Source organism: Neodiprion pinetum, chromosome 4, assembly GCF_021155775.2.
Source record: "Neodiprion pinetum isolate iyNeoPine1 chromosome 4, iyNeoPine1.2, whole genome shotgun sequence".
NCBI lineage: Eukaryota > Metazoa > Arthropoda > Insecta > Hymenoptera > Diprionidae > Neodiprion > Neodiprion pinetum.
Genome location: NC_060235.2, coordinates 1,909,289 through 1,932,725, shown reverse-complemented (window position 1 = coordinate 1,932,725; position 23,437 = coordinate 1,909,289). Strand labels below are relative to the sequence as shown.

The 23,437-nt window shown below is 44.5% G+C and overlaps 1 protein-coding gene across 6 annotated transcripts in view; it reads left to right on the top strand.

Moving 5' to 3' along the window:
• Nucleotides 1–18,039, top strand: part of E75 (ecdysone-induced protein 75) — a 145,974-nt gene extending 127,935 nt beyond the window's left edge. For 5 of the 6 annotated variants that reach the window (XM_046623702.2, XM_046623699.2, XM_046623700.2 and 2 more), the window contains exons 3-5: nucleotides 6,320–6,464; nucleotides 10,318–10,559; nucleotides 11,695–18,039. In XM_046623702.2, coding sequence (XP_046479658.1) covers nucleotides 6,320–6,464; nucleotides 10,318–10,559; nucleotides 11,695–13,887 — 2,580 coding nt within the window. In that variant the 3' untranslated portion in view covers nucleotides 13,888–18,039. Of the gene's footprint in view, nucleotides 1–6,319; nucleotides 6,465–8,823; nucleotides 9,756–10,317; nucleotides 10,560–11,694 lie in introns of those variants that run through there. The other variant, XM_046623703.2, reaches the window with a different exon arrangement.
• Nucleotides 18,040–23,437: the final 5,398 nt, after the last annotated feature.

The following is a 23,437-nucleotide window of genomic DNA, read 5'->3' as shown; positions in this document are numbered from 1 at the left end:
GCCACTTGAACAAATTTCGAATCGGCAAACACCAGACCGAAATATAGGTATCTATCTATTCACCCGTGTGCGTGCAAACCACATGCCTACATCAATGATAATTTCGCGAATGTTACAACACGCTCGTATGCACGTATGTGCGTATGTATAAAGAGTTGAAGGCCAAAGTGTCAACGGCCCCGCGATCCTCGGTGTGAGGCAGGGCCACTGTCCGCCGAATCGCTTTAGGAAGTGGCAATTCCCCCACCCCCACCTCCAACCTTCGTCGCCACTTCTCCTCCTTCTCCTCCTCCTCCTCCTCCTCCCACATCACCTCCACCTCCACCCTATTTTCCCACCTCTCCGTCGTCTTTGGGTTGGCGGATTAGAGGCGTTATAGGTATGGTACCGATAGGCAGAGGTGTGCGCTCGTCTGTATACGTGGCCGGTTTGCCAGGTGGCAGCCTCTCGTACACACATCAATCGGTCCCTACCTTGCAATACCGAGGCCCTGGCATTCCGCGCAGAACCGTCGGAGCGGTCGGATCGTTCCTCGGATTCTATCGGCCGGAGTTTCACCGGGAAGTAAATCTCATGCCTTTCTTCGCGATTATCCAATTTTTTTTTTTTTTGCTTCTTTCACTTTCATTCCGACGTTTGTCGGCCTACAGGTTATTGCAGAAACAAAGAAGTATACACATGCTCTGGTATATCGTTTTTTTTATACTTGTTTTTTTGGTTGTTCAAACATCTTAGAAAATATGTTCGGTATTGTTGTTAAAAATTTCATAAAATCTTTTATACCAGCTATTTGTATTGGATTGAATTCGTGTATGCAGAATGCAATGGGTAACGTGATCTGTACGCATTGAAGCGTATTGTAGAATGATCATTTTCATCGCCCGATGTTGTTTTCGTTGTGTACAATGTAGTTGAAACAAATTCAACACCGGGTAAAATTCAACTTAACCAATGCAAAATGATTTCAGTAACGCGTAAACTTTTTCTGTTTCAATGGCGCGGTTTTTTTTTTTTTTTTTTTATCTCCGTAACGTTTGTTACAGTTTATCGTCACGTTTCGAGATCGCGACGATGTTTAACTGCGTTCACCTGTATTGTGTATACGTATGTACAATATAATACAAGTATGTTAAATATGCCGGGAAAAAATATCCCGCAAAGAAGATTGTCGTACAAGTATTTATCGTACGTACATACACGTTCGATAATACAATTAAAAGCATTACGCGCATCACCTTTTCTCTTGATTGCGTACACGTATGACCTACGATGATACGTATACGGGAGAGGTAACGCGTATACTCTCTACGGGCGACCATGAAGAGAAAGGGAAAGAAAGAAAGAGAGAAAGAGATGGCCGGACGGTAAAGGCGGGAATCGTGACTGCGTAAGGACGCCGACGTGGACTAGGTCAGTAACAACTGGCTGTCCGAAGAGAGGAAAAATAGAACAGAAAAAAAGGTGGTCGAGCGAGCTAGGATACGAACGCGCGTTGGTCTCTACACACATACATGCCCAACTTACTCGGCCGGCAGGTAGATCCTACAACCGACTCTACATGCAGACGCAAACACTGTAACGCCGTAACACCGCGGAGGATACAATGTCACCTGCTTGGAACGCGGCGGCGCGATTTAAAGGGGGATAAGAGGGCATCGCCTGCAGCGCTTGGGAAAAACACCGCGTCGCCTTGGCTTATCCTGAAATACCATTGCACGCTCTTTCCACAACGTCATACGCATGTAATGGGTCTTCACCGATGACTCGTACACGCTACGCCCCTCTCGCGTTGTTATTTATTTTTTATTTTTTCTCTTTTTAATTTTCTCCCTTCCACTTTCAACAACCCTCGTATCTCTTCAATCTCTCGCACAGCGTAAAAATACGCGACAAGATTTTATCCTCATGGATTTAAGCAATTACTTGCTCAACAATAAATCAGCATTCTTTTTATACCCGCGCCGTCGAATCTTTATGATGATATATATTTTTTTTTTCTACGTTACGTACACGTTGCATACGTGCACAATATCTTAAGTATTCACTATTTTTTGTTACTCTTGATTTTCCCGAGCACGCGCAGATCGCTCGTTGGAATACCCCGCGCGTTTTTCGCGATGAGAAATGGAACAGAACTGAGGAGGACAGGCACGGCAAGCGAGAGGGAAAAGAGGACGGATGGGTGCGTCAACCCCACCCTCCACACCCTTCGGGTCAACGAACCAGCTCGTGTACCAAGAGTGCCTTGTCCGGGGTGCGAAATCGGGATTACGTCAGAGCTACTCGCGGCGTTACGGTTTTCACGTTATGTCGTAACAACCGTCGGAATTCCGACGACGATCATCCGCATCGTCGACGAGATGCGTGCTGGTCCCAACTAATTTCGTTACGCACACTACGCGTCGTGTGACACGTACATATGCGTACACACACAAACGCTCTGTCGCTCTCATGCTGCAACGTATACATGTGTAATGTGTATAGGATGCTATTTTCGTTTCCACCGCTAGTTGCATAGATAAATGTAGGTGTGTGTGTGTGTGTGTGTAAAACCACGTCATTACAGAGCCAGAGGTGTAATAGGTCGTCGACCTATACTCACCGCGAACGGATAGCGGGTATACGTATCTACTTTGGTTTAGGAATCGGGTCGCGTCGCATCACTTGGGTTTATTATTGCGGTAGGTGCAGCAGCGCACGTCTCGATTAAATATATATATATATATGTGTATATATGTACGTATGTACGTATGTACATGCCTAGGTAATAGATGAGTTTCCGCCCTCTGACTGTGCGGTGTATAAAATAATCAAGGATCTTACGAGTCGACTGACTTGATCCTCTTTGTTGCCATCAAAGAAGAAGGAGAAGACGAATGAATGTATAAATTTCCAATGATAAGAGAAACGAGGAAGGGATTATCCCGCGTAATTGAATTGTACAGTATCCAATGAGAATGTATAAACTTTGTTATACCCATAGATGTACGTTGTACGTGAAACTCGCATGTAATTAATCAAACCGGAATTAAATCAAGTTTTGTAAAATTTGCGACCGGGCATCGAAGGGTAAAAGTTATCTTTTCATCCTCTCCCTTGTCAATGAGAATTCTTGTATACCGCGGGACAAATTCATCATCGTGATACGCGATGATGTTCGGACAGACATTAGCGTAATTATCATCTCCGAAAACAGCGTATGAGGTATATCGAAATAGCCTAAATCCCTGCACAAACACACACGCTCGAGATGAAAATAACGACGCGCGAATCCTGACGTGATTTTATTTCATTTCATCCCCCCCCCCCCTCCAGCTTGAAACACGCATACTCCTTTAACGCGTGTTACGTGCACGCTGCAGTCTTCCACGCTTCGCGCCCGGTTAATGCCCCCAAGAGCGACTGACTGATGCCGACGTCGACGCTGACGCCGATGCAGGGACTACCGTCCGTAAGCTTGCGAGGGCATACGCGTGCCTTACTCTGGTCACCGTTACACCGTTTCCCTCCTTCACTCCCTCCCTCCCTCTCTCTCTTTCGATCTCTTCCTCCCCTCTTCTCATCCTCCTTCGCAACGCCGCCGCCGCCGCCTCGGCATAGCTGCTGGGGTCATTCACCCCGCGAGAGTTATCGAGCGACGTGTAACGACGACGAGGAGAATAAGAATTCGGATGCGATAGCCGTTGAGCTACTGGTTATGGTGTTCTCGAAATACTCTCGCGGTGCGGCTGGGGGTCGCGATTTTCTTGTACAACATTCTCACGATTATTCGTTTTATACGCTCCAATTACGCGCAGATTCTCAACCACGCACGCACGCAAACTTGTTGTGTCGGGGATGGTCTCTCTTCCGCCCGAATGCCGGCGGTAATAAAGAAATCTCTTCGTTTCGCCTACGGTAGATACTCCGATGCCGTTCGTGGCAGAGTAAAGAATAAGTAACAAGTAAGAGTAGAAGTTTAAGAACAAACAGGGACAAGTAACGCGCGACGATGATAACGATGATTACAATTGTAACGGCAACGACAAACGGGAGGGGGGAGAAAAATGAATTGTAAAAGACAACGCAACGCCGCTACGACTAGTGCCACTACTTGTACTTGTTGTACACGTATATACGTATATCGAAGAGAGAAATTAAGTGTGTCAAGAAAATATATTATTGAAAATAGTCGCGGTCGGTGCCCCCATACCCTATATTCCGATTCCCCCACCTCCCTCACCCCGTGAACCAGCGACTCGCGACGACGACGCGAGAGATCGATGCCCTCGCCGTTGGTCCCCCGGGCGATCCCGGGGTTGGCGCCCTGCCGGTTGCTCACCCCCTATCCCCACCGTAATGGAACGTTCTCGGCTCTCTTCGACGAGGCAACGGGACCGACGGGTATACGACCACCACCACCACCGCCATCGTCGCCACCATCACCATTACCGCGCGACAACGATACGCGGGCTCTCGCCGAGCGTCGTTGAGGTAGGCGAGGTCGCTCGCGTCGTTCCCTCTGACGTCACACCCTCCGCGCGTAGTCGCTCGTATAGGTTATACCTACTTTTACCCCCGCCGCCGGTGCGCGGTATCAAGTGCGCCGCGGTATACGGTATGCGCATGCGAATACGCCGTGGCAGACCTGCCTGCCTGCCTACCTGCCTACCTACCTACCTACCTACCTACCTACCTATTTCATCTCTTACGTAAGCTCTCGCGAGAGGTCGTTGACCGATACCGAAACGCACTCCACACCGCCATTGTCGGCCATGACGGTGGTCCGTTTCGTCGTCTCTGGAGGCGATTCGGATTCAAGCACGATGTTATACCGACCACTTATGCCTCTAACACTGAGAAATTTGGCCAAAATTCTGGTTCCTTCATTCGTACATGTAACAACGTGTAGTAAAATCAGGACGACGACTACGCTCTGTTCTTTTCGTTTCTTTAATTTTTTATTTTTTCTCGTCGCTCTCAACCGTCCGACCGACTTTCCGTCTTACTATGTCTGTAAAGCGTACCTTGCATACCTTTACCACACTATACCTGGTTACGTGCATCGCGATCCTCTCGAGGCTGCAACGTGTGTACAGGGCTATTTGCGTTCTTTCGTGGGAGGCGGCGGGGAGGTGGTGAGGGGAAAACGGAGGAATCCGTTAGCAGAAACGACGGTGTATAATAACGAGCGCGAGAGAGACTGATCGCTGCGCTACCGACCGAGGGACGGCGAGGGGAGGGGTGGGGAGGGGAGTCGAAGAGCTTTCGAGAAGCGTGCGGGAGAACGAGGGCGCGTATAGCGGCAGAGAGGGAGAGAGAGAGAGACGTGGCATGGGAACTCTCACTTTCGCGCTGTGAACCGCGGTTCAACGTCCGGGAATTGGGTCAGAGGGCCCCCACTTGCCTTCCCCACCCCGGCGGTTACTCTCGGCCAATGCGCCGCGTAGTGACTCCTATACGTGTAGTGGTTCTATGCGCCCGGAGCTTCTCGCCTATATACTTTATAGAGAGAGGCCGAGTCAGTACGTAGTCGAGCCTCGTGACAAACGGTCGCTTTGCCGCGTTACTCGCAACATAACTATATAATACCTGTAATATCCTTATATTATGTGTAAATAAGTATCTTGTGATATCTTAGAGAGGAAGGGTTCGGTACAGACAGACGGACGGGCGCGAATTTTAAACGCACCGTATCGCAACACGACGCAGCGTATATCGGAGTATATTGTATGCGACGTGTCCGCGACGTCACACTATACGTATCGTGTATACATGTGAGACGCGTCTTGGATGGGAATAAATAGCATTGTGAATGACATTTTTGTAAATCAACATTGTGCGTTTGTGATACAACACTTGGTATAGGTCGGTTGTAACAACGAAGAGGACGCTGTTCCTTTTCTCATTCTGCTTCTATATTGTTCACGAGGTGAGGGGGGAAAGATATTCGTATCGCGACAACGTTCTTTGTTTCAATAATCGCGACATACACGTACATCGTATACGTATATAAACGATAATGGAGCGAGTCTCCGAGGCTCGCGATAATTTCAATAACACCGGCAAAGCTGATATCGTTTATCCTAGCTGTAACGACCAAGATAATAACAATGTCGTTTATTTAATGGAGTGCTTGTGCGAACGTGAGAATGACAATGACGAGAATAGTATAAATAATGGTAGTAAATCGTCGGTGACGAAATCAGGGACGAATCGGCACCGTACTTCCGAGTCTTCTTCGACTTTTTCCTCGTCCTCGTCTTCTTCGTCATCCTCCTCAGCGTCCTCCGATAGCGACGGACAAACTGACGAAGGTTTTTACGGTGATTCTTCGCAGGGTTTCTTCAGGCGCAGCATACAACAGAAAATACAGTACAGGCCGTGCACGAAAAATCAACAGTGCAGCATACTTCGCATCAACAGAAATCGCTGCCAGTACTGCAGGCTGAAGAAGTGCATCGCCGTTGGAATGAGCCGAGATGGTAAGCTGACACTTTGCTTCAATTTAATATAATTTAAACAATATTGCGCGAACCCGCATCGCCGTGTCGTCTGCGCACGGTAAATTATCAAAGTTTACAAATGAACGAAGGAAAGAAAGAAAGAAATATTGTATTTATTGAACGATACGTGAAATTCCTTATTCTCGTTTACATTAAATTGCTTAAATAATGTATAACGTAATGAATGAAATTTCGTAAGAGATGCGAGACGATATGTGGGGAAATCGGTATCCCGCGCCGCCAACCGACCTGTGTGTAACATCCATAATGCGCGAGTTTGCCAATCGGGATAACGAATTCAAGGCGATTCGGCGACTTGGCCAACGCTACACACGTATTATACTTTTTGTCGTTTCTCTTTTTTTTTCCCAAATATCATTCCTCGCCCTGATTATTTATTTATTTATTTTTTATTTGAAATTTATTTATTTATTTATATTCTTTCCCCTCTATTCGTTCTCTTTACTCTCCTCACGCTGCGGCAATCTAAGTCGAGGTCAACTAAGGTCTGCGAACCCGTGTTGTGTGCGCGCTCGGCTCGGGCGACTCGCGGCTCAATTCGAAAGTGGATCATACTGAAAATAGTACCGTTTGGAGGGGGTTGAAATACAGGCATCAGCGTGCACACTTCTATGTAGCAACAAAACGGACGACGACGAGATAGATATAGGATAGGTAAAGAGAGAGAGAGAGAGAGAGAGAGAGAGGGAGGGCGGGAGGGAGGGAAACCCCGCGGGAGTTTCGGGTGGTTCGAAACTGTTGCGAAACGAACGGACCACGCAACCAACGCCTCTATTTTTCCTCTCGCTCCCCCGAGACGATCCGTACAAGACCAACGACTTTTCCTACATTGTGTCGAAAAATTTCTCTCCTTGTGTATAACAATAGACAGGTTACGTGATAAGCATGCCTATATATAATAGGCAATGAATCGAGAGATAGGTATAGAATTGATACATAGAACAGAGAAAGACTATTCGTGCCCCAGGAAAAGAAAGAAAGAAAGAAACAAAGAAAAAAAAAAAAAGAGAGAGAAATAGAGGGAAAAAGAAATGTTGCAATACAGGGGAAAGTGCCGCGGCGGCTGCAATCAAAGATAGTTTGTTTCTCCATCGGATCTCGCCGTCACAGTTTTCTCCGCGTTGCGCGATTGTTTCTTGCAAATTTCATTTTTCTCTCTCTCTCTCTCTCTCTCTCTCGCTCTTCCATACACTTTTCTGCAATCAGTTCAACTTATACCACGTTATCGTGCATACGCAGTCAGTCGATTTTGCATTCAAACACACGCGTCTGCATAGGAAAATGCATAGTCGCGTTATACCTGCGGGTATATACAAGGATATAGGTGGTGTATCCCTACGTGTAGCCGACGTCAGTCGGGGTTAACGCTCTGCTCGGCTGCAACTACGTCAAGCTCCCCCCCCCCCCCCCCCCCCCCCCCCGGTTTCATCGGACGGTACAGAAAGAGAGTACCGCTACGAAACACGGCGTCGCTTAGCGGTTACAGCCGCCCCCCTCCCTTTACCCCGTATTTTACCCCGAATCCCCCACCATGGCGCATCGACGCGCGACTCAAACTCACCGATAGTCATCCCCACCGAAGAGACTCTCTCCTCTCCTCAACTCCTCCACCGCCACCACCACCACCATCATTCACCTCCACGATAGCGTCGCGACGCTCTCTCGCCGTACCGTGGCGCTCGTTTCACGTCGACGGCCGTATCGCGAACTCACCTTCCGCGATTCCGGACGACACTGTCATCCTACGACGAGTCGACCCCCCCCCCCCCCCCCCCCTCTTTGGATATTATCAGTAATGGTATTATTATTGTTATTATTATTATTATTAACAATTAGTAAAATAAAATTAATAACAATAACAAAAACTTACAACAACAATGATAATAATTCGATGAATTTATTTACGAAATTGATGACCAATAATCAAATTGTATTTTAATGTCTAACATCGGGAAGAAGATCGAGAGGTCGTAGCGAGGGTTTATCCTTACGAACCTTGTTCGTTTAATCGTATTTAAAATTCGTTCCCGTAACGCCAGTAAATACAGGGGAATTTGCAATTCGCGTGGGATGTCGGAAGGTCAGGAAGGTCAGGAGGGTCGGGAGTCTGCGCCTCGGTATCGCGGGGGGGTGGAATTGGCGAAGATGGACGTAGAGGTGGATGGATGGGTGGGTGGGTACGAACGTGGGTCGAAACGCCGCGCACGGCTGTGTCTGAAACGAAGTTCAAGGCCGAAGGCTTAGCAAAGGCCACGATCGGGTGGCTAGGTGGTGGGGGTCCTTCACGGATGAACAAGTGGGGGGCTGTTGAACGTGGCTCGACGAGAGTCACACAGTCGGCGATGATGCTGTCTGCCGTCTGCACGTGCACGTCGTCTTCTAACGAGAGTACGCGTTGATAACGAACGTTGATTGTCACACCTTCGACGACGACGACTCTCGCATATCGCGTCGAAGAATACGCGCGACGAGTGAAGTTTTTACATGTGGATTAAACGTACCCGGGCCACGTGTGGATGAATTGTTGAAAGAAGAGGGCTGCTGTTTTAATCCTTGCGGGCGGCTAATAACGTTTGTGTTCGGAGTGGCTTTTCAAAGCGATGTTCAAAGTTTGATCTACGTACATGTGTGTTGTTATCGTTGAAAAGTTCAGCCGATTTTTGTTTCTCGTTGTTTTTCAATTTCCTTTTTCTTTCTTTTTTTTTTCATGTTCAGTTTATATCCAATTTCAACTTGTTTGAAACCACCTCACGTGTCGTGTAAAATCTATCGTTGGCAATAATTGTCTGATTAAAAATTGATGAAAATCGTTGTAACGAAATGACGAATCGTTTGGTTTGTTCAACGGTTAACAAAGTGCAGTTTCGTGATACCATGATGAATACAATAAAGTGTCGAGTTTCCGACTAAACATCACACGCGTGTATACCGTACATACGTATATAAAAGCGCAGTCAAAAAACAAAGGGAGGTTAACTATAATCAGTCGTTACGATATAACTCGCAAGTAATAGCATCGATGGATATTTGAATATACACGTGTGTACGTAAAACAAGAAAAAAGTGCGAAGGAAATTTTGCCACTGTACAAGTTTGTTGGTTTTGTTTCGACATTTGAGTGATGTAAAAACTAGAGTTGTGAAAAACAAGAGAAAAAAAAAAAAACAAGCAAATCTTAACTCGTCATGGGAGACGAGCTACCGATACTGAAGGGTATCCTCAACGGGGTTGTAAATTATCACAATGCACGTAGGTTGATTGTTGAAAAAAGTCCCGTTACTGTTTTTCCTTTCTTTCTTTCTTTCTTTCTTTCTTTCTTTAGTTTCATTTCATTTCACCCGCAACGAGGAAGGAAGGAGATAAATAATTTGGAACTCGAGTAGAAATGTTTGTGTCAGCGTACGTGTTGCACCACTTTCTATCGTCGGGAATATGGTGTATACTATGTATATATATACGAGTATAGTACATCTCGCGAGACGAGGACGGTGTGTATAGTTAAAGACATGCAATGTAAGAGCCGAGTCTCGAGCTGAGCCGAGCCGCGCACTTTCATCATCGCACCGCGTTGAGAAAGTGTGCCCAGGTTCGGTTGCGACTGCTTTCCCTTCCGCGATCCGTACAATTCGGTCGCAAATCGTTCGCCGCGTTTTGCCCTTTCGATACGTCGAGTCGTGTTGCAGAGACGAGAGTAAAATCCTCCCCCCTCATTTTCTGCCATTTCGAATTCAATACACGTAGAGTCGTACAGATCTATGCCTGAAACGAGCATTGGCTAACCTTTGCGATTCGCAAATTTATATGATTACAGCGGTTCGATTCGGGCGAGTACCTAAGCGCGAAAAGGCCAGGATACTCGCCGCCATGCAGCAGAGCTCGCACAGTCGTTCCCAGGAGAAGGCCGTCGCCGCCGAACTCGAGGACGACCAACGGCTACTCGCGACTGTCGTCAGGGCCCACCTCGACACCTGCGACTTCACCAGGGAAAAGGTCGCCCCCGTTTTGGCGAGGGCGAGGGAGACACCGAACTACACCGCCTGTCCGCCGACCCTGGTTAGTACGCTTTTTCGATATTTGCCTTGCGGTATTAAATTTCGCAAATGTCGGCTTCCGCGCGTGTGTCTGTTGTAATTCGTACAACCGTGACGACCTTCGACGATGCTCGCCCCCGCGCGTTGGGTCAGATCGTGCGAATGAGGAAGCTGCGTGTTCACAGTCTATTCCCTTGCTTCGTCGACGTTGCGACGTACGGAACGCTGATATGGTTGCACGTCCTCGAGACGAATGCGAGAATAGGAGGAAGAGAGAACGTGTCTTGTCAAGATATCCGATTCAAAGTCAAAGTGGCCGTTATACGGAGGTCGTCCAGTTTTGTTCCGTACATTGGACGTACCTTGTGCATAACTACGGTGCTCGGATGTACACGCCCTGCTGCTTGCATCGACGCTCGTGTGGCGATCAATCGGTGTTTGTCAAGATTGCATTTGTACGCGTGTGTAACAATTGCGAAACAAGTAGAACCTCCTACGGGGATCTTAGAATCGTGAATCGTTGTGATTCCGCTTACTTTTCGTTATTATTATTATTATTATTATTGTTACACTATTGCTCGTACGCCTGATTTTCGATGTCGATTCGATTCCGCGATCGGAAAAACCTCGGAATCGATTACCCGCATTTTGAAAATTGCGAAATGAAGCGGATTGATTATATTTTCCTAAAAAAAAGTTCGTATCATCTACCCTCGGGCTATGCAACTTGGCATCGAGATTTTACACCTGTACGATCTGATCTCGTATTTTATTAAAACGAACGTGTTTTATTTTCACAAGTTGTTCAAAAGTATAAATCGTTACAGGCTCCGTAACTGCATTGGGTAGTGTATTTCAGACTTGGACGGTTTAAAGACGCGCTGAAAATGACGATAGTAACGATTGCGGTAGTTGAATAATCGGTTCGAAGATCGTGCGCATACATGTATTAATACATCGCGATTCATTCCTTCTCGAGTAAAAGGCCACCGATCAATCAAGGCCAGAACAGGGAAAATGGAGATGCGTGTGAGGTACAGAGCGGGGGCAAGATTTCCCCAAGTAAAACTCTGAAACTTTTTTTCCCCCCGCATCAGACGTACGTACATGTCCGAAGGATACAGTGAAATAGCGTTTGTTTTATTCGCCTGTTTCAGGCATGCCCGTTGAACCCGAATCCTCAGCCGTTGACGGGTCAGCAGGAGTTGCTGCAAGATTTCTCGAAGAGGTTCTCGCCGGTTATCCGAGGCGTGGTAGAGTTCGCAAAGCGTATACCAGGGTTCAGCCTTTTGGCTCAGGACGATCAGGTAACGTTGCTGAAGGCCGGGGTGTTCGAAGTGCTGCTCGTGCGGCTCGCCTGCATGTTCGACGCCCAAACGAACAGCATGATATGCCTAAACGGTCAGGTGCTGAAACGCGAGTCGATACACAACAGCAGTAACGCGCGATTCCTGATGGACTCGATGTTCGATTTTGCCGAGCGCGTGAACGCCCTGCGGTTGACCGACGCCGAGCTGGGACTTTTCTGCTCGGTCGTCGTCATTGCCGCCGACAGGCCCGGCCTGAGAAACACCGACCTTATCGAGCGTATGCACAACAAATTGCGCAGCGCGCTGCAGGCCGCACTCGCCCAGAACCATCCCCAGCATCCCGACATCCTGAGGGAACTGTTGAAGAAGATACCCGATCTTCGTACGCTGAACACCCTACACTCCGAAAAGCTTCTGGCGTTCAAAATGACCGAACAGCAACAGCAGCTCCAGGCCCAGCAACAGCAGCAGCAGCAACAACAACAGCAACAGCAACAGCACTGGCCGATGGACGAGGAGCCGACCGCCTCCTGGGGATCGGGCTCCGACGTGACACTCGACGAGGTCAAGAGTCCGCTGAGCAGCGTATCCAGCACGGAGAGTACGTGCAGCGGCGAGGTCGCCTCGTTGACAGAGTACCATCACTCCTCCGTCGCATCGAGCGGTCTTCACGCCTCGAGCGCTCCGCTACTCGCGGCAACGCTTGCCGGAGGTCTCTGCCCTCACAGAAGAAGGGCGAACTCGGGATCTACGAGCTCAGGGGACGACGAGCTGCACCGCGGATCGTTGACGAAGACGTCCCAACCGCCGCAGTGTCCGCGATTCAGGAAGCTCGACTCGCCGAGCGACAGCGGCATCGAGTCGGGGACCGAGAAGGCCGACAAACCGGTAAGCACGAGCACGGCGAGCAGCGCTCCAACCTCGGTCTGCTCGAGTCCGAGGTCCGAGGAAAAGGAGTTCGAGGACATGCCCGTGCTCAAGAGGGCCCTTCAGGCGCCTCCGTTGCGCGACACGAACGCCCTGATCGACGAGGCCTACAAACCGCACAAGAAATTCCGGGCCCTGAGACAGAAGGACAGCGCGGAGGCCGAGCCGGCCGTAGCGACGGCCCAGCAGTCCCAGCTCCACCTTCACCTGACCTCGTCCCCGGCCGCGACGACGACGACGCACCACCACTCCACCTACACGTCGTCGTCGTCGTCGTCGTCTTCCGCGATATCGCAGTGCCCGCCGAAGGCCAGCCTACTGAGCAGCACCCATTCCACGCTGGCCAAGAGCCTGATGGAGGGACCCAGGATGACCGCCGAACAGCTCAAGCGCACCGACATCATACACAATTACATAATGCGCGGCGACGTCAGTCCGGGTTCTCCGATACCTTCCCCATCCCCGGCCGAACAGTGCGCCTCGACCACCACCGCAAGCTCGAGGTCATCCTCCGGCGGGCTTCTACAGTGCGCGACTTCGTATTCCGCCACCGGACGATGGCCGGCGACCACTTCCGTCATAACGACGACGACCGGGGCGCGGCACCGCCACCATCACCATCACCATCACCACCCTTCTCATCCTCACCTTCACCCTCACCACCACAGTCACCAAATCCAGCAGCACATGCAGCAGCAGCAGCAGCACCATCAGCAGCAGCAACAGGGAGAGTACTGCAACAACAGCGTTGTACACATAGCCGGTAACGGTTCGGGAAGTGGAAACGGTAGTAATTCCGCGGGATCTTGCTCGCCGCAGCGTAGCGGTTCGGTTTACAACGCTGCCAGCAACGTATGCGCGAACAACAACGTCAACAACTCTTGCACGAGTACGAGTCCAAGGCCGAGCTCGACGACGTCCGCTTCCAACGCGGCTGCCGCTGCGGCAACCCTGGTGTTATCTGACTGTTCGAGCAACATGATGGAACTACAGGTGGACATCGCCGATAGTCAACAGCCGTTGAATCTTTCGAAAAAATCACCGTCACCGTCGCCAAGGCCAACGATTGTCAACGGTACGTGCAGTAGTAAAGCGTTGTCGCTCGAGGCGTAATTTACGGATATTGTCTAAAATCTTGTAATAACGAAGCGACAAAACCTCTCGTGCATATATCATTTAGGTTTTCGTATTCGTTCATCGTTTTTTTTTATCTTTCTTTTTTTTTTTTTTTATCTTTTCCCTTTTTTTTTCTCCTGTCGATACATGTACACCCCGTTCTCTAAAAGTCACGCGAACCATCTGATCGATTGATTATTACTTCGTTTTTATCTTCCGTCGTCACGGGTTCGACGGCGACGACATGCTATACCTTGCTAATGATTCGCATTACGACATGATACCGCTACTAGCAATACCGGTAGTACTCGGAAAGTATCTCTTTTTCATTTACGAACGAGGGATAGAGAGAATGGGGAAAATTGATGGAAACACAGAGAGAGATAGGGAGGGATAGAGAAAGAGAGAGAGAGAGAGAGAGAGGGAAAGCTCACCCGCCGATTCTATGTAATTATATTATATACTATACATACGTTATGTAGTAAACAAACAAGGAATAAAAAATGAAAAATCGCTGTGAAAGTGCCACCAGGACGCTATCCGTATAGCGCGTGACTAACCAAATAATTTATATTATTTAAAATCGATGATAATAATACATTATTATTGTTACTGTTGTTGTTGTTGTTATTATTATTTTTTAATAATATCGTCATTATTATTATTATTATTATTATTATTATTATCATTACCATTATTACCATTACTATTATTCTTATCGTAGAGGAAAGAAAAAGAAAAAAAAAACGAGAATAAGATGAAATGACGTTTTCGCACGCATACGCGGTATATTCAATAGATATATTAATATATTCGTATATATACTGTTCGCATATATATACACATATATATATATATATAACTATACGTAATTTTTCCGCGCGTACCTCTATATACGCATATGCGTGTACATTATATATGTATACGTATATACAGAATTGATCATTTGACATCTCTATACATTTTTTTTCTTCCCCCTCTTTCTCTCTCTCACTCTTCTTGTAATTTTTTTTTTCCCTTATTTATGTATTGTCACGTACATACCTAGGGTGAGAATACGAATTCTGTTTTGGTTACGATGGGAGAAAATAATCCGAGGAACATAATATAACATGTTTCGTTTAAACCGGAAGTGACGAGTAAATGATGAAGAAGAGTATGAATATAATAAATGGAAAAAATAAAAAATAATCTACAGTGCCGAATTTTTTGTCGTACGTCATTATTCAAGACGTGTAAAATTAAGTACAGACGACGTTCATGTAAGTGCGTCAAATGATAAAAGGACACTCAACGTGATGATTCGCACTGTGCTTTTGATGTATCAAGTGTGTGAAGTATGAAAAATAAAAAAAAAAAAAAAAATAAAAACTATGCAAATGAAAGGATTATTGATTGAATATAGCAACAATATTTAAAGAAATAAAAATATCTGTAACGGACTACATACATATATATATATATATGCATACATATATACCTATATGTATATATACTTGATCTTGTTCGACGAAAGTTCTTCTACGGGAAAACTCACGTTCGTCCTACAGTCGTCGTTGTTGTGTGGTGGCGAATCGGCGCACTTTTGAAACTCATCAAGTGTTACAGAGAAAGTGAATTTAAACGATTGAACAAATATGAATGAAAATGATATGAAATAAAAATAATCTATTACATGTGATAATCATGGAAAACGCGCATATTTGTACAGCCTCCACATCATTCATCGATATCATCTTACTCTATACATATAAATAAATAAATACAAATGAATATAAATATATATATATATACATATATGTATATATATATATTATAAATATGCTACAATATTAATTAATTAATTATTAACTTTAGAGGAAGTAATCGATACTATCGTTACTATTATTATTATTATTATTCGTATTATTATTGTCGTCGGATTGTAAACAATAATAACAACAACGCTAACAACAACAACAACAACAACAACAAATCGCAACTGTGCAAGCATACAGTCGATTATATATATTAACTACATAGTTGAGTAATATAGTGTTTAATATTGATGATAATGTTTGTAAAAATAACGACGGCAATGATGATGTTGATTATAATAATGATAATGGTAAAATAAATGAATAATGATTATTATGATAATGGTAGTTGTAATCGTAATTGAAAAGTATCATCCCGTATGTTTATGACTTGCGTGTGCGTGTGTGCGTGTGTATGGGGAAAAAGTCGAAAGATCGATGAACAGCAGAAAGGGAGAAAAAGCTCAGACGTGCGCGGGGCAGGTTTTGAGAAATCTATACATTCGTTATGTATGTAATGATAAAGATAATGATAATGATAATGATAATGATAATAAAGTGATGATGATAATAGACGTTATACACGTGACTGAAGTGTTTGTATATTTTCGCGTCAACATATAATCGAAACGCGAATTACAAGAAAGCGAAACAGAAGTAAGATAAAAAAATTACACACGGTATACAATTTATATGTATATATATAAGAGTGTGCGGAGTAGGACAAATTCGGAGTAAAGTTTAGGGGTAAAAGGTATAATCGATGAATAGAAAATACTGGTAAGTTTAGAGACAAGATGGTAAAGGTAAAGAGAGAAAAAGGAAAGAAGAAAAAAGAAAAAGGTAACGGTGAAAGTTACGAGAGTGTGATAAATAACAAAGTTTCTAAGTAAAATTTTGATTGCCGAAAAAGAGGAAAGAGAAAAGATGATTGTATACCTTGTTGACGATTAATGGGAGCGGTGGAAGTAGATGTGGAGAGTTGAAGTCACTTGAGAGTTTGTCACGAGATTCTGACAAACTTACAACTTTGCAATTGTCGTAACTTTTATGCCACGTTTACGAGTTTCGTGTCCTGTGTCGATTTAGAAATTAATTACCAGCGAAAAAAGATGAAAGAAATCAGGGCGACGAAACAGAAATAGGAAGGAAATTTAACGAAAATATTCAACGCGATTATTTACGTCAAGAAGCAGGTATTTCTATGAAAAATTCACTTGGCGTGTGTACGAAATTTTTAATACATTTGAAACATATGGTATGTAACGCGATGTATTCTGTGAAAAATTGACGAAGAAAAGAGAGGGTTTAAAAAAAAAAAGGAAAACTTCCGAAGAATCGACGCGAGATCAATGAAGATATTTTTTGAAAAACAAGTGAGAAATTTTCGTGTAATATTGTATTATAGGTAGTAATATCGAATATAATATATCCGGGAAAAGAGAGAAAATAGAATAGACTCGTAATAATATTGATAATTATATTAAGAGATGATTACATACATATATATTATATATATATAGTAAACGTGCGTACAGTAAAAAGAAATCAATGATCGTTGTACATAGTAGATTATTAAGGCCCTCAATCAACCCCCCTCTGTAGTTCTTGCAGAAAGAGTGAAGGAAGAAGTGCGGTGAAGAAAAGAGGTAATAATTTGAAAAAAAAAAAAAAAAGATTGTACTAAACGATAGGGAAAACGTACAGCGTTTTTGAAAATCGTTAACTAATAGTTAACACGTGTCGTTGTTGAGACGCCCGCTCCCCTTTTCATCCACCCAGCATGCATTGAATATCACGAAAAAAGGAAAAGAAGGGAAAAGTTAATCTATAGAAAAGCACCAATAATCAAGCAAAAACACAATCAATTTTATCCATCCTAGCGAAGAATGAACTCTTCAATAAATTCACGAACCCAGCCCCCTCCCCTCCATCGTCATCCTTGTAATCAAATTATGCACTAATCATTGTACACATACTCACATACATGAATACACATATATATATATAATACATGTACATAGTAGATTTTCATTTAAAAAAAGTAAGAAAAAAGTTTAAAAAAGAAAAAAAAAGAAAGAAAGAAAGAAACAAAAAAAAAAAACATAAAAACAACAAGAATCGTCATTATTCCCGTGTCTTTTGGAACTTGCATCATTCATGATTCCATATTGATGATTATAACTTATATGTCGCATATTGCGATTGACGATGTTGGATTACTCTTGTGTATAATCATTGCGTGTATTATAGATAGTAAAAGATCTTACTGGAATAAAAAAAAAAAAATAAAATAAAATAAAAAAAAAAGTAATCGTGAAAATTGCATCGGTAATTGGTCGTTGTAGAGATACACCATCGTTTTATCCAAAGGGGCACAATTTCCACTCCCCCCCCCCCTCCCTTGTCAGTTCTGCAAAGTCTATGTATAGCGTTCTACATATAGTATAATATGTAATGCGCATATGTAAACTATATTATACACATATTAATGATTATTATATAATAATGAGTGGTGATGATGATGATGATGATGATACGTGAACTAATTATGGAATATTATACGTACATTATTTGTTTATCCGTGCGGTGATGAGATGGAAAAACAGTGCATAACGAAATAGGAAGGGAAAGATCAGTTGAACGTTTGTCTTGTTCGATTTTTTATTATTTCTGTTTCGATTTCTTTTTCTAAGTAATATAATTTATTAATTATTCCTTCTTCTTCGTGATAATATTAACGAAAGGAAAGAACAACCAGTAAGATACCTGTTATTGTTATGTTGTTATTATTATTATTATTATTGTAATATAGAACTGAAATATTGTCCCGCCCCCGCATTTCCCCAGTGAGCAGCAGCACTTCATATTTTGTACGCTTGGGAGTTGTGAGGTCGTCTGAATAAACATTGTCTGGTGAATTATAAATATAATACGTCTGTCTCATTTTTTTCTACGAATATTACTTACGCCTATACATATATGTACATATATATACAGTGTAGCGTCACTTCTTTGTACGATAAAACCAATTTTCCCGTTGTCTCCTATTCCATCTCATCGTTATTATAATACTATCGATAAGCGTTGGAATAAGTGTAAAATGGAATTGAAACCAAAGGAGAACTAACAGAAAGAAGATGAGGAATAAGCGTGTAAGAATGTCCGAGGAAATCTGATTATACGGTAAGTGTGAAACGTTATAGGTATTTCAATTTCGAAAACGTTGGATTAAACTCTAATTCCAACGGACGACATCCGCGTCGTGTTTTGTTTACACGGCGCCCTTCAGAGTAGTTCAGTCTGTTATAAGATGGCGTCGAGTGCGGAACGAATATGCCGGTGCGGGGTGAGCGTCTCGATTGTTCGTTGTTATTGAGTAAATACGTGGAACGTCTCGCGTCGTGCGACGGTTCGACGAACGATAAGCTTGTGAATTCAATAACGCTGCAGCGGTCGCGAGTGAGTCAGGTTATTTCAATTTGCAAATCGGGACGCGGCGGTGATGATGAGGAAGATGACGATCGTCGTTCTGACTCACGGCCAACTTCGCATCAGTGCCGCGGCGTCGTCTCATGCCCTCGGAATTTTTATGCCACAGGCCTCGGTCAAATTTTCAGCTTCAATAATTCTCCTTCGATCTCTAACCTCAACAACTTCCGGTTAAGCCGTTATCGCCTTCCTCGCGTCGCGTCGATTCGAGTTAACCGAGGTCAGGCATCCGCCGATATGCTAACGAGCCTGCAGTCTGACCGTTGTGAAAACGCGTTTTGTACGGAGTTTAAAGTGTTATCGGTGTGCCTGGACTTCGTCGGGGATGCCGAGACAGCATGTGGGAAAACACTGGACTTGGTGAGTTTGACGATAGATTTATTATTTGCTCGACTGTAAGCCTCTCCGTTCTCCCGAGCAATTGCGCGAGTTATTCTAACCTGATTACCTGCGTGCGCACCAGGGTAATTCATTTCGTATCTTTTTTTCCTTTCTAAAGCGCTACACGAAAAGTTTGCGTGACAAATATTGAAAGAAAAAAAATTATCGAAAGACCTGGAGGAGGAAGGAAAAAATGTACGAGATCGCTACCAATTAATGTAATACCTTTTGTTTAGTTTTATGTGTACACCCCACGTAGCAGAAAATGAACCACCTTTGCGTAAACGTTAAACTTTTAGGTGATGAGAAATAGCTGAACGCTGCGCGAATATTCTCTGTAACGAGAATAGAAAGATACGAAAAGCCGAACGAAGGTATAGGAGGGTAAGGAAAACGCGTTCATTCATGTCTGCGCTGAGTTTTCATTCACGAATCGTGCAGCGCTCAAGTTGGCTGCAGCTGTGCGAAACACGTGCAGGGAATCGTTATGTTATACATACCTATCTACCTATATTATGCTCGGATTTGCTGGTCGATTTACTGCCGTTTGGTTTTTTTTTTTCTCTTCAAACTATCCTTTGGGGTTCTCGTGATTATTCGCGAATTTGCAAAGCGGGCTGTGATTATTATTCCCAGAATAAAATGATTCCCCGAGCTGCTTATAAATAATGCAGATCGCGAAGGATGTTTATTTTCTCCGGGGAACATCGTCGTCCTCTCTTCTCGGTTTTATTACGTGTTTACATCGCGTCCCGCGCTACGCCCCGCTATGAAAATCTGTCGTGTTTATTCTACGCCTTCCCGCGATGATTCCAGCACTTTGCTTTATAGCCTCGTTTGGTCACCCGTGTACTTGTAACGGGGAAATTTGTACGTATAGCTCTAAAAATTAACCCCTGGAATCTACTAACCCGTGAAACCCAAATTCTACGTTACATATCACAATACGGTTGTCGAAATTTGCGTTCAATGATTTTTCTGTTTGGTTTTCTTTGAGCAATAAATTGGCGCAACAAGGGTAGAGATGATTGAAAAGTTTCAGGGACATTTTACGCAACGAAAGATCATGGAAAAAATAGTTGTTGTACAATTTTAGAAATTATGACGACTCGCAACGAGTTTACTTTTCATAATATCGGCATGTTTTCTTTGTTATTACTCACTGGCTGAATTTCAGAAAATTTAAAGTAGCATGCATCGTTAAAGCAACGCTACTAACTTGAACCTCGTGGAAATTATCGCTGTTACGCTAACACTCGGTTCGTTCTTGTATGTAGGTAATACTCGAAACGGGGCCATAAGCGTCTCGGACAAAAAAGAGGAAAAAAAAATCAGACTGCAAAACGAAAGAGATAGAAAAACAATCCATGCACAGGTGTCGTTTACGCTATTTTCGAGAGGCTGGATTCTCGTTTAGTTCCGTTTCTTTTCACTTCTTTAATTTTCACTTGTCTGCAGACGCATCGTGCCTTCATATCTTTGCGCAGTCTCAGTTTTCACCTATAAAAATATCCACCGCAACCGATCTCGATGTATCAAGAGGTGCTGCTTAGAAGCCTCGATATGACGCATCGAGTTTGAAAATTGAATATCCCAATGAATCAGAATAATTATAAAAATCATAGTAACTATTATTCGGATTGGTTGATGATCATTTTCGTAGCCTCGCAGGTTGAATAAGCTGTGTTAGTACTTGAGTTTGGATTGTTTTCGAAGATTCTTTACTATACCTACATTCGAGCGAAGCAAACGAACAACGGCCGCGCAAAGATCGCTCCGCGACGGCATAGGATCAAAGGATGGGGGGGATGTTGGTTTTTTTTTTCTTCCAAATCTTCGGTTCCCCTTGGAAATACCGGGAAACCTCAGGGCTACCCTTGACCGCGTCTACGGGCAGGCATTCCCAGACTCCGACGGTTCACCATCGACGCGTTAAGTGGTCTCGGGTCTTCCAATGTCGAGCAGAGGTCACTACCGTCACTCCCACACGTTGAGGATCGCTCGCAGACGGGTAAAAAGAAAGTTAATAAAGAAGGGAAGGGACGAATTTAGAGCTGGCAGGGAATCGGGCGTCAAACGCGCCCGGGAATGTCGTCCGTTTTACTCTTCTTATTTATTTTATTTCATTTTTTCTTTCCTTTTTGTTTTTTTTTTTTTTTTTTTTTTGTTTTTTTTTAGTTTTTATCCTCATCTCTGCAGTGGTTTCCCTTTGTTCGTGCGAATCGTCTCGATTGTTAGTCACTCTGTCCGGCAGCCGCAGCTCATCCTCCAAATTTGCCAACTTTGGCAAGGTCATTTATTCCCAGTTGCATTGCGTATATAATACGTATAACGATCGAATTTTTGCCAGAGTTTTTTCTAATTTACATTCGCGTGAAACTGGAAACGATTCCGGTCCTCTTCGAGCTCCGTTTTGAATCTTTCACTCTTTGAAAATGGAAGAATAAAAATGGGGAAAAATAACTTTCGAATACCAGCTCCCAGTTCTGATCGATTCGCAACGTTTATTTTGAAACGGTTCGAGGTCGTTAGCAGCCCCGTAATTTAACTAATTCGGGTCCGCGAGAGGATCCTCCGGTTCTCCCGGAGGCCCCTCGTCACTCAAGTTGGTCGATCTCAATCCCCTCGATCTCGTTCTCTCTTGTCTGTCGATCCGTCTGCCTCGACGAGGTGACGCGAGAGATGCGGCGAACCGAAGGATTGCGAGATAACGCGAATCGGAATAAATACATAAGTAAAGAACCGCGAACGCTAGAGCCTGGGAAGAGAACAATAAAACCTGCGGCATCGGTCCGAAGGCTACGCTTAATCAGCATAACGGCATATTATAAACAATACGAGGCGAGCTTATATGCACCGATCGGATCCACACATGCAAAAACCCATAAACGGGTGCTTCTTATTCCGCGACTGACTCGTTGTACGTGTAACGTATGCGTGTATATCCAGACAATGTGAATTTGACAGTCACGTGATCACATCGCGCAAAGTGACCTTTGCGTCATTTATCGTTTAACCGTATAGGTACGAGCAGCTTGTTTTTCGACAAATTATCTGTATTCGGAGATTATAATACTCATACCTGAACCTCCGAACAACCTTCCTGCGCTTGTTTTCTCCTATTTCTATTCGAAACTCCAGCAGCGAGAGTTGCAGTATTTACAGGATACATGAATCGTGAAAACCGCCAGCAAACGGAGCAATTAGCTCGTTCAGAGCTCGAATCAGGCGTTCTTCTCTTCGTAATGTGTTCGAAAAATGTAGAATGGGCGGGGTCGAAGTTCCGATTTTGACAAGTTCCAAAAGTGGCGAAATCTTACCGAACCAGAAATTCACGTGACTGAAAATCTGGGATCATTCGGAATTACGATGTCTCGGATTAAAATTTTTTGTCATTTTCGCCCTTTCGGAACTGCAAGCATCGATTTTCGGATCGTTCGAAACTTTGATGTTTCGTCAAAGTTTGATTTTCCCACTTCAAGTTTAGCCACCGTAAAATTCGGAATCTGGCACTTTGGGAGCTTACCAAATTCGGAATTTCAACCCCGTCCCATGTAGAACACGATCTCCCTGCATAACCTTTTACAATGCGGTAGGACCCCTGAATTTAGTTTTCGCGACAGGGTTACTACAATATTCCGAATTCTAACCTCCAATTTCCGTTGCACCGACGGACGGCTTAAATCTCTGTTCACCTTATCCTTCGAAGATGCGGTGGTTTTCCAAGAATTATACGACAAAATGTTTCAACGGGGTTCGGAGCCAGCCTCCCCATCCGAGACCGCCTCGACCCTCGACTCGAACCCCGTCGTCCTCCACGTGTCAAGGTCACCCCGGCCTTCCACCCTTTGGGGCGGCCCTCTCTCGCCAATGAGAAT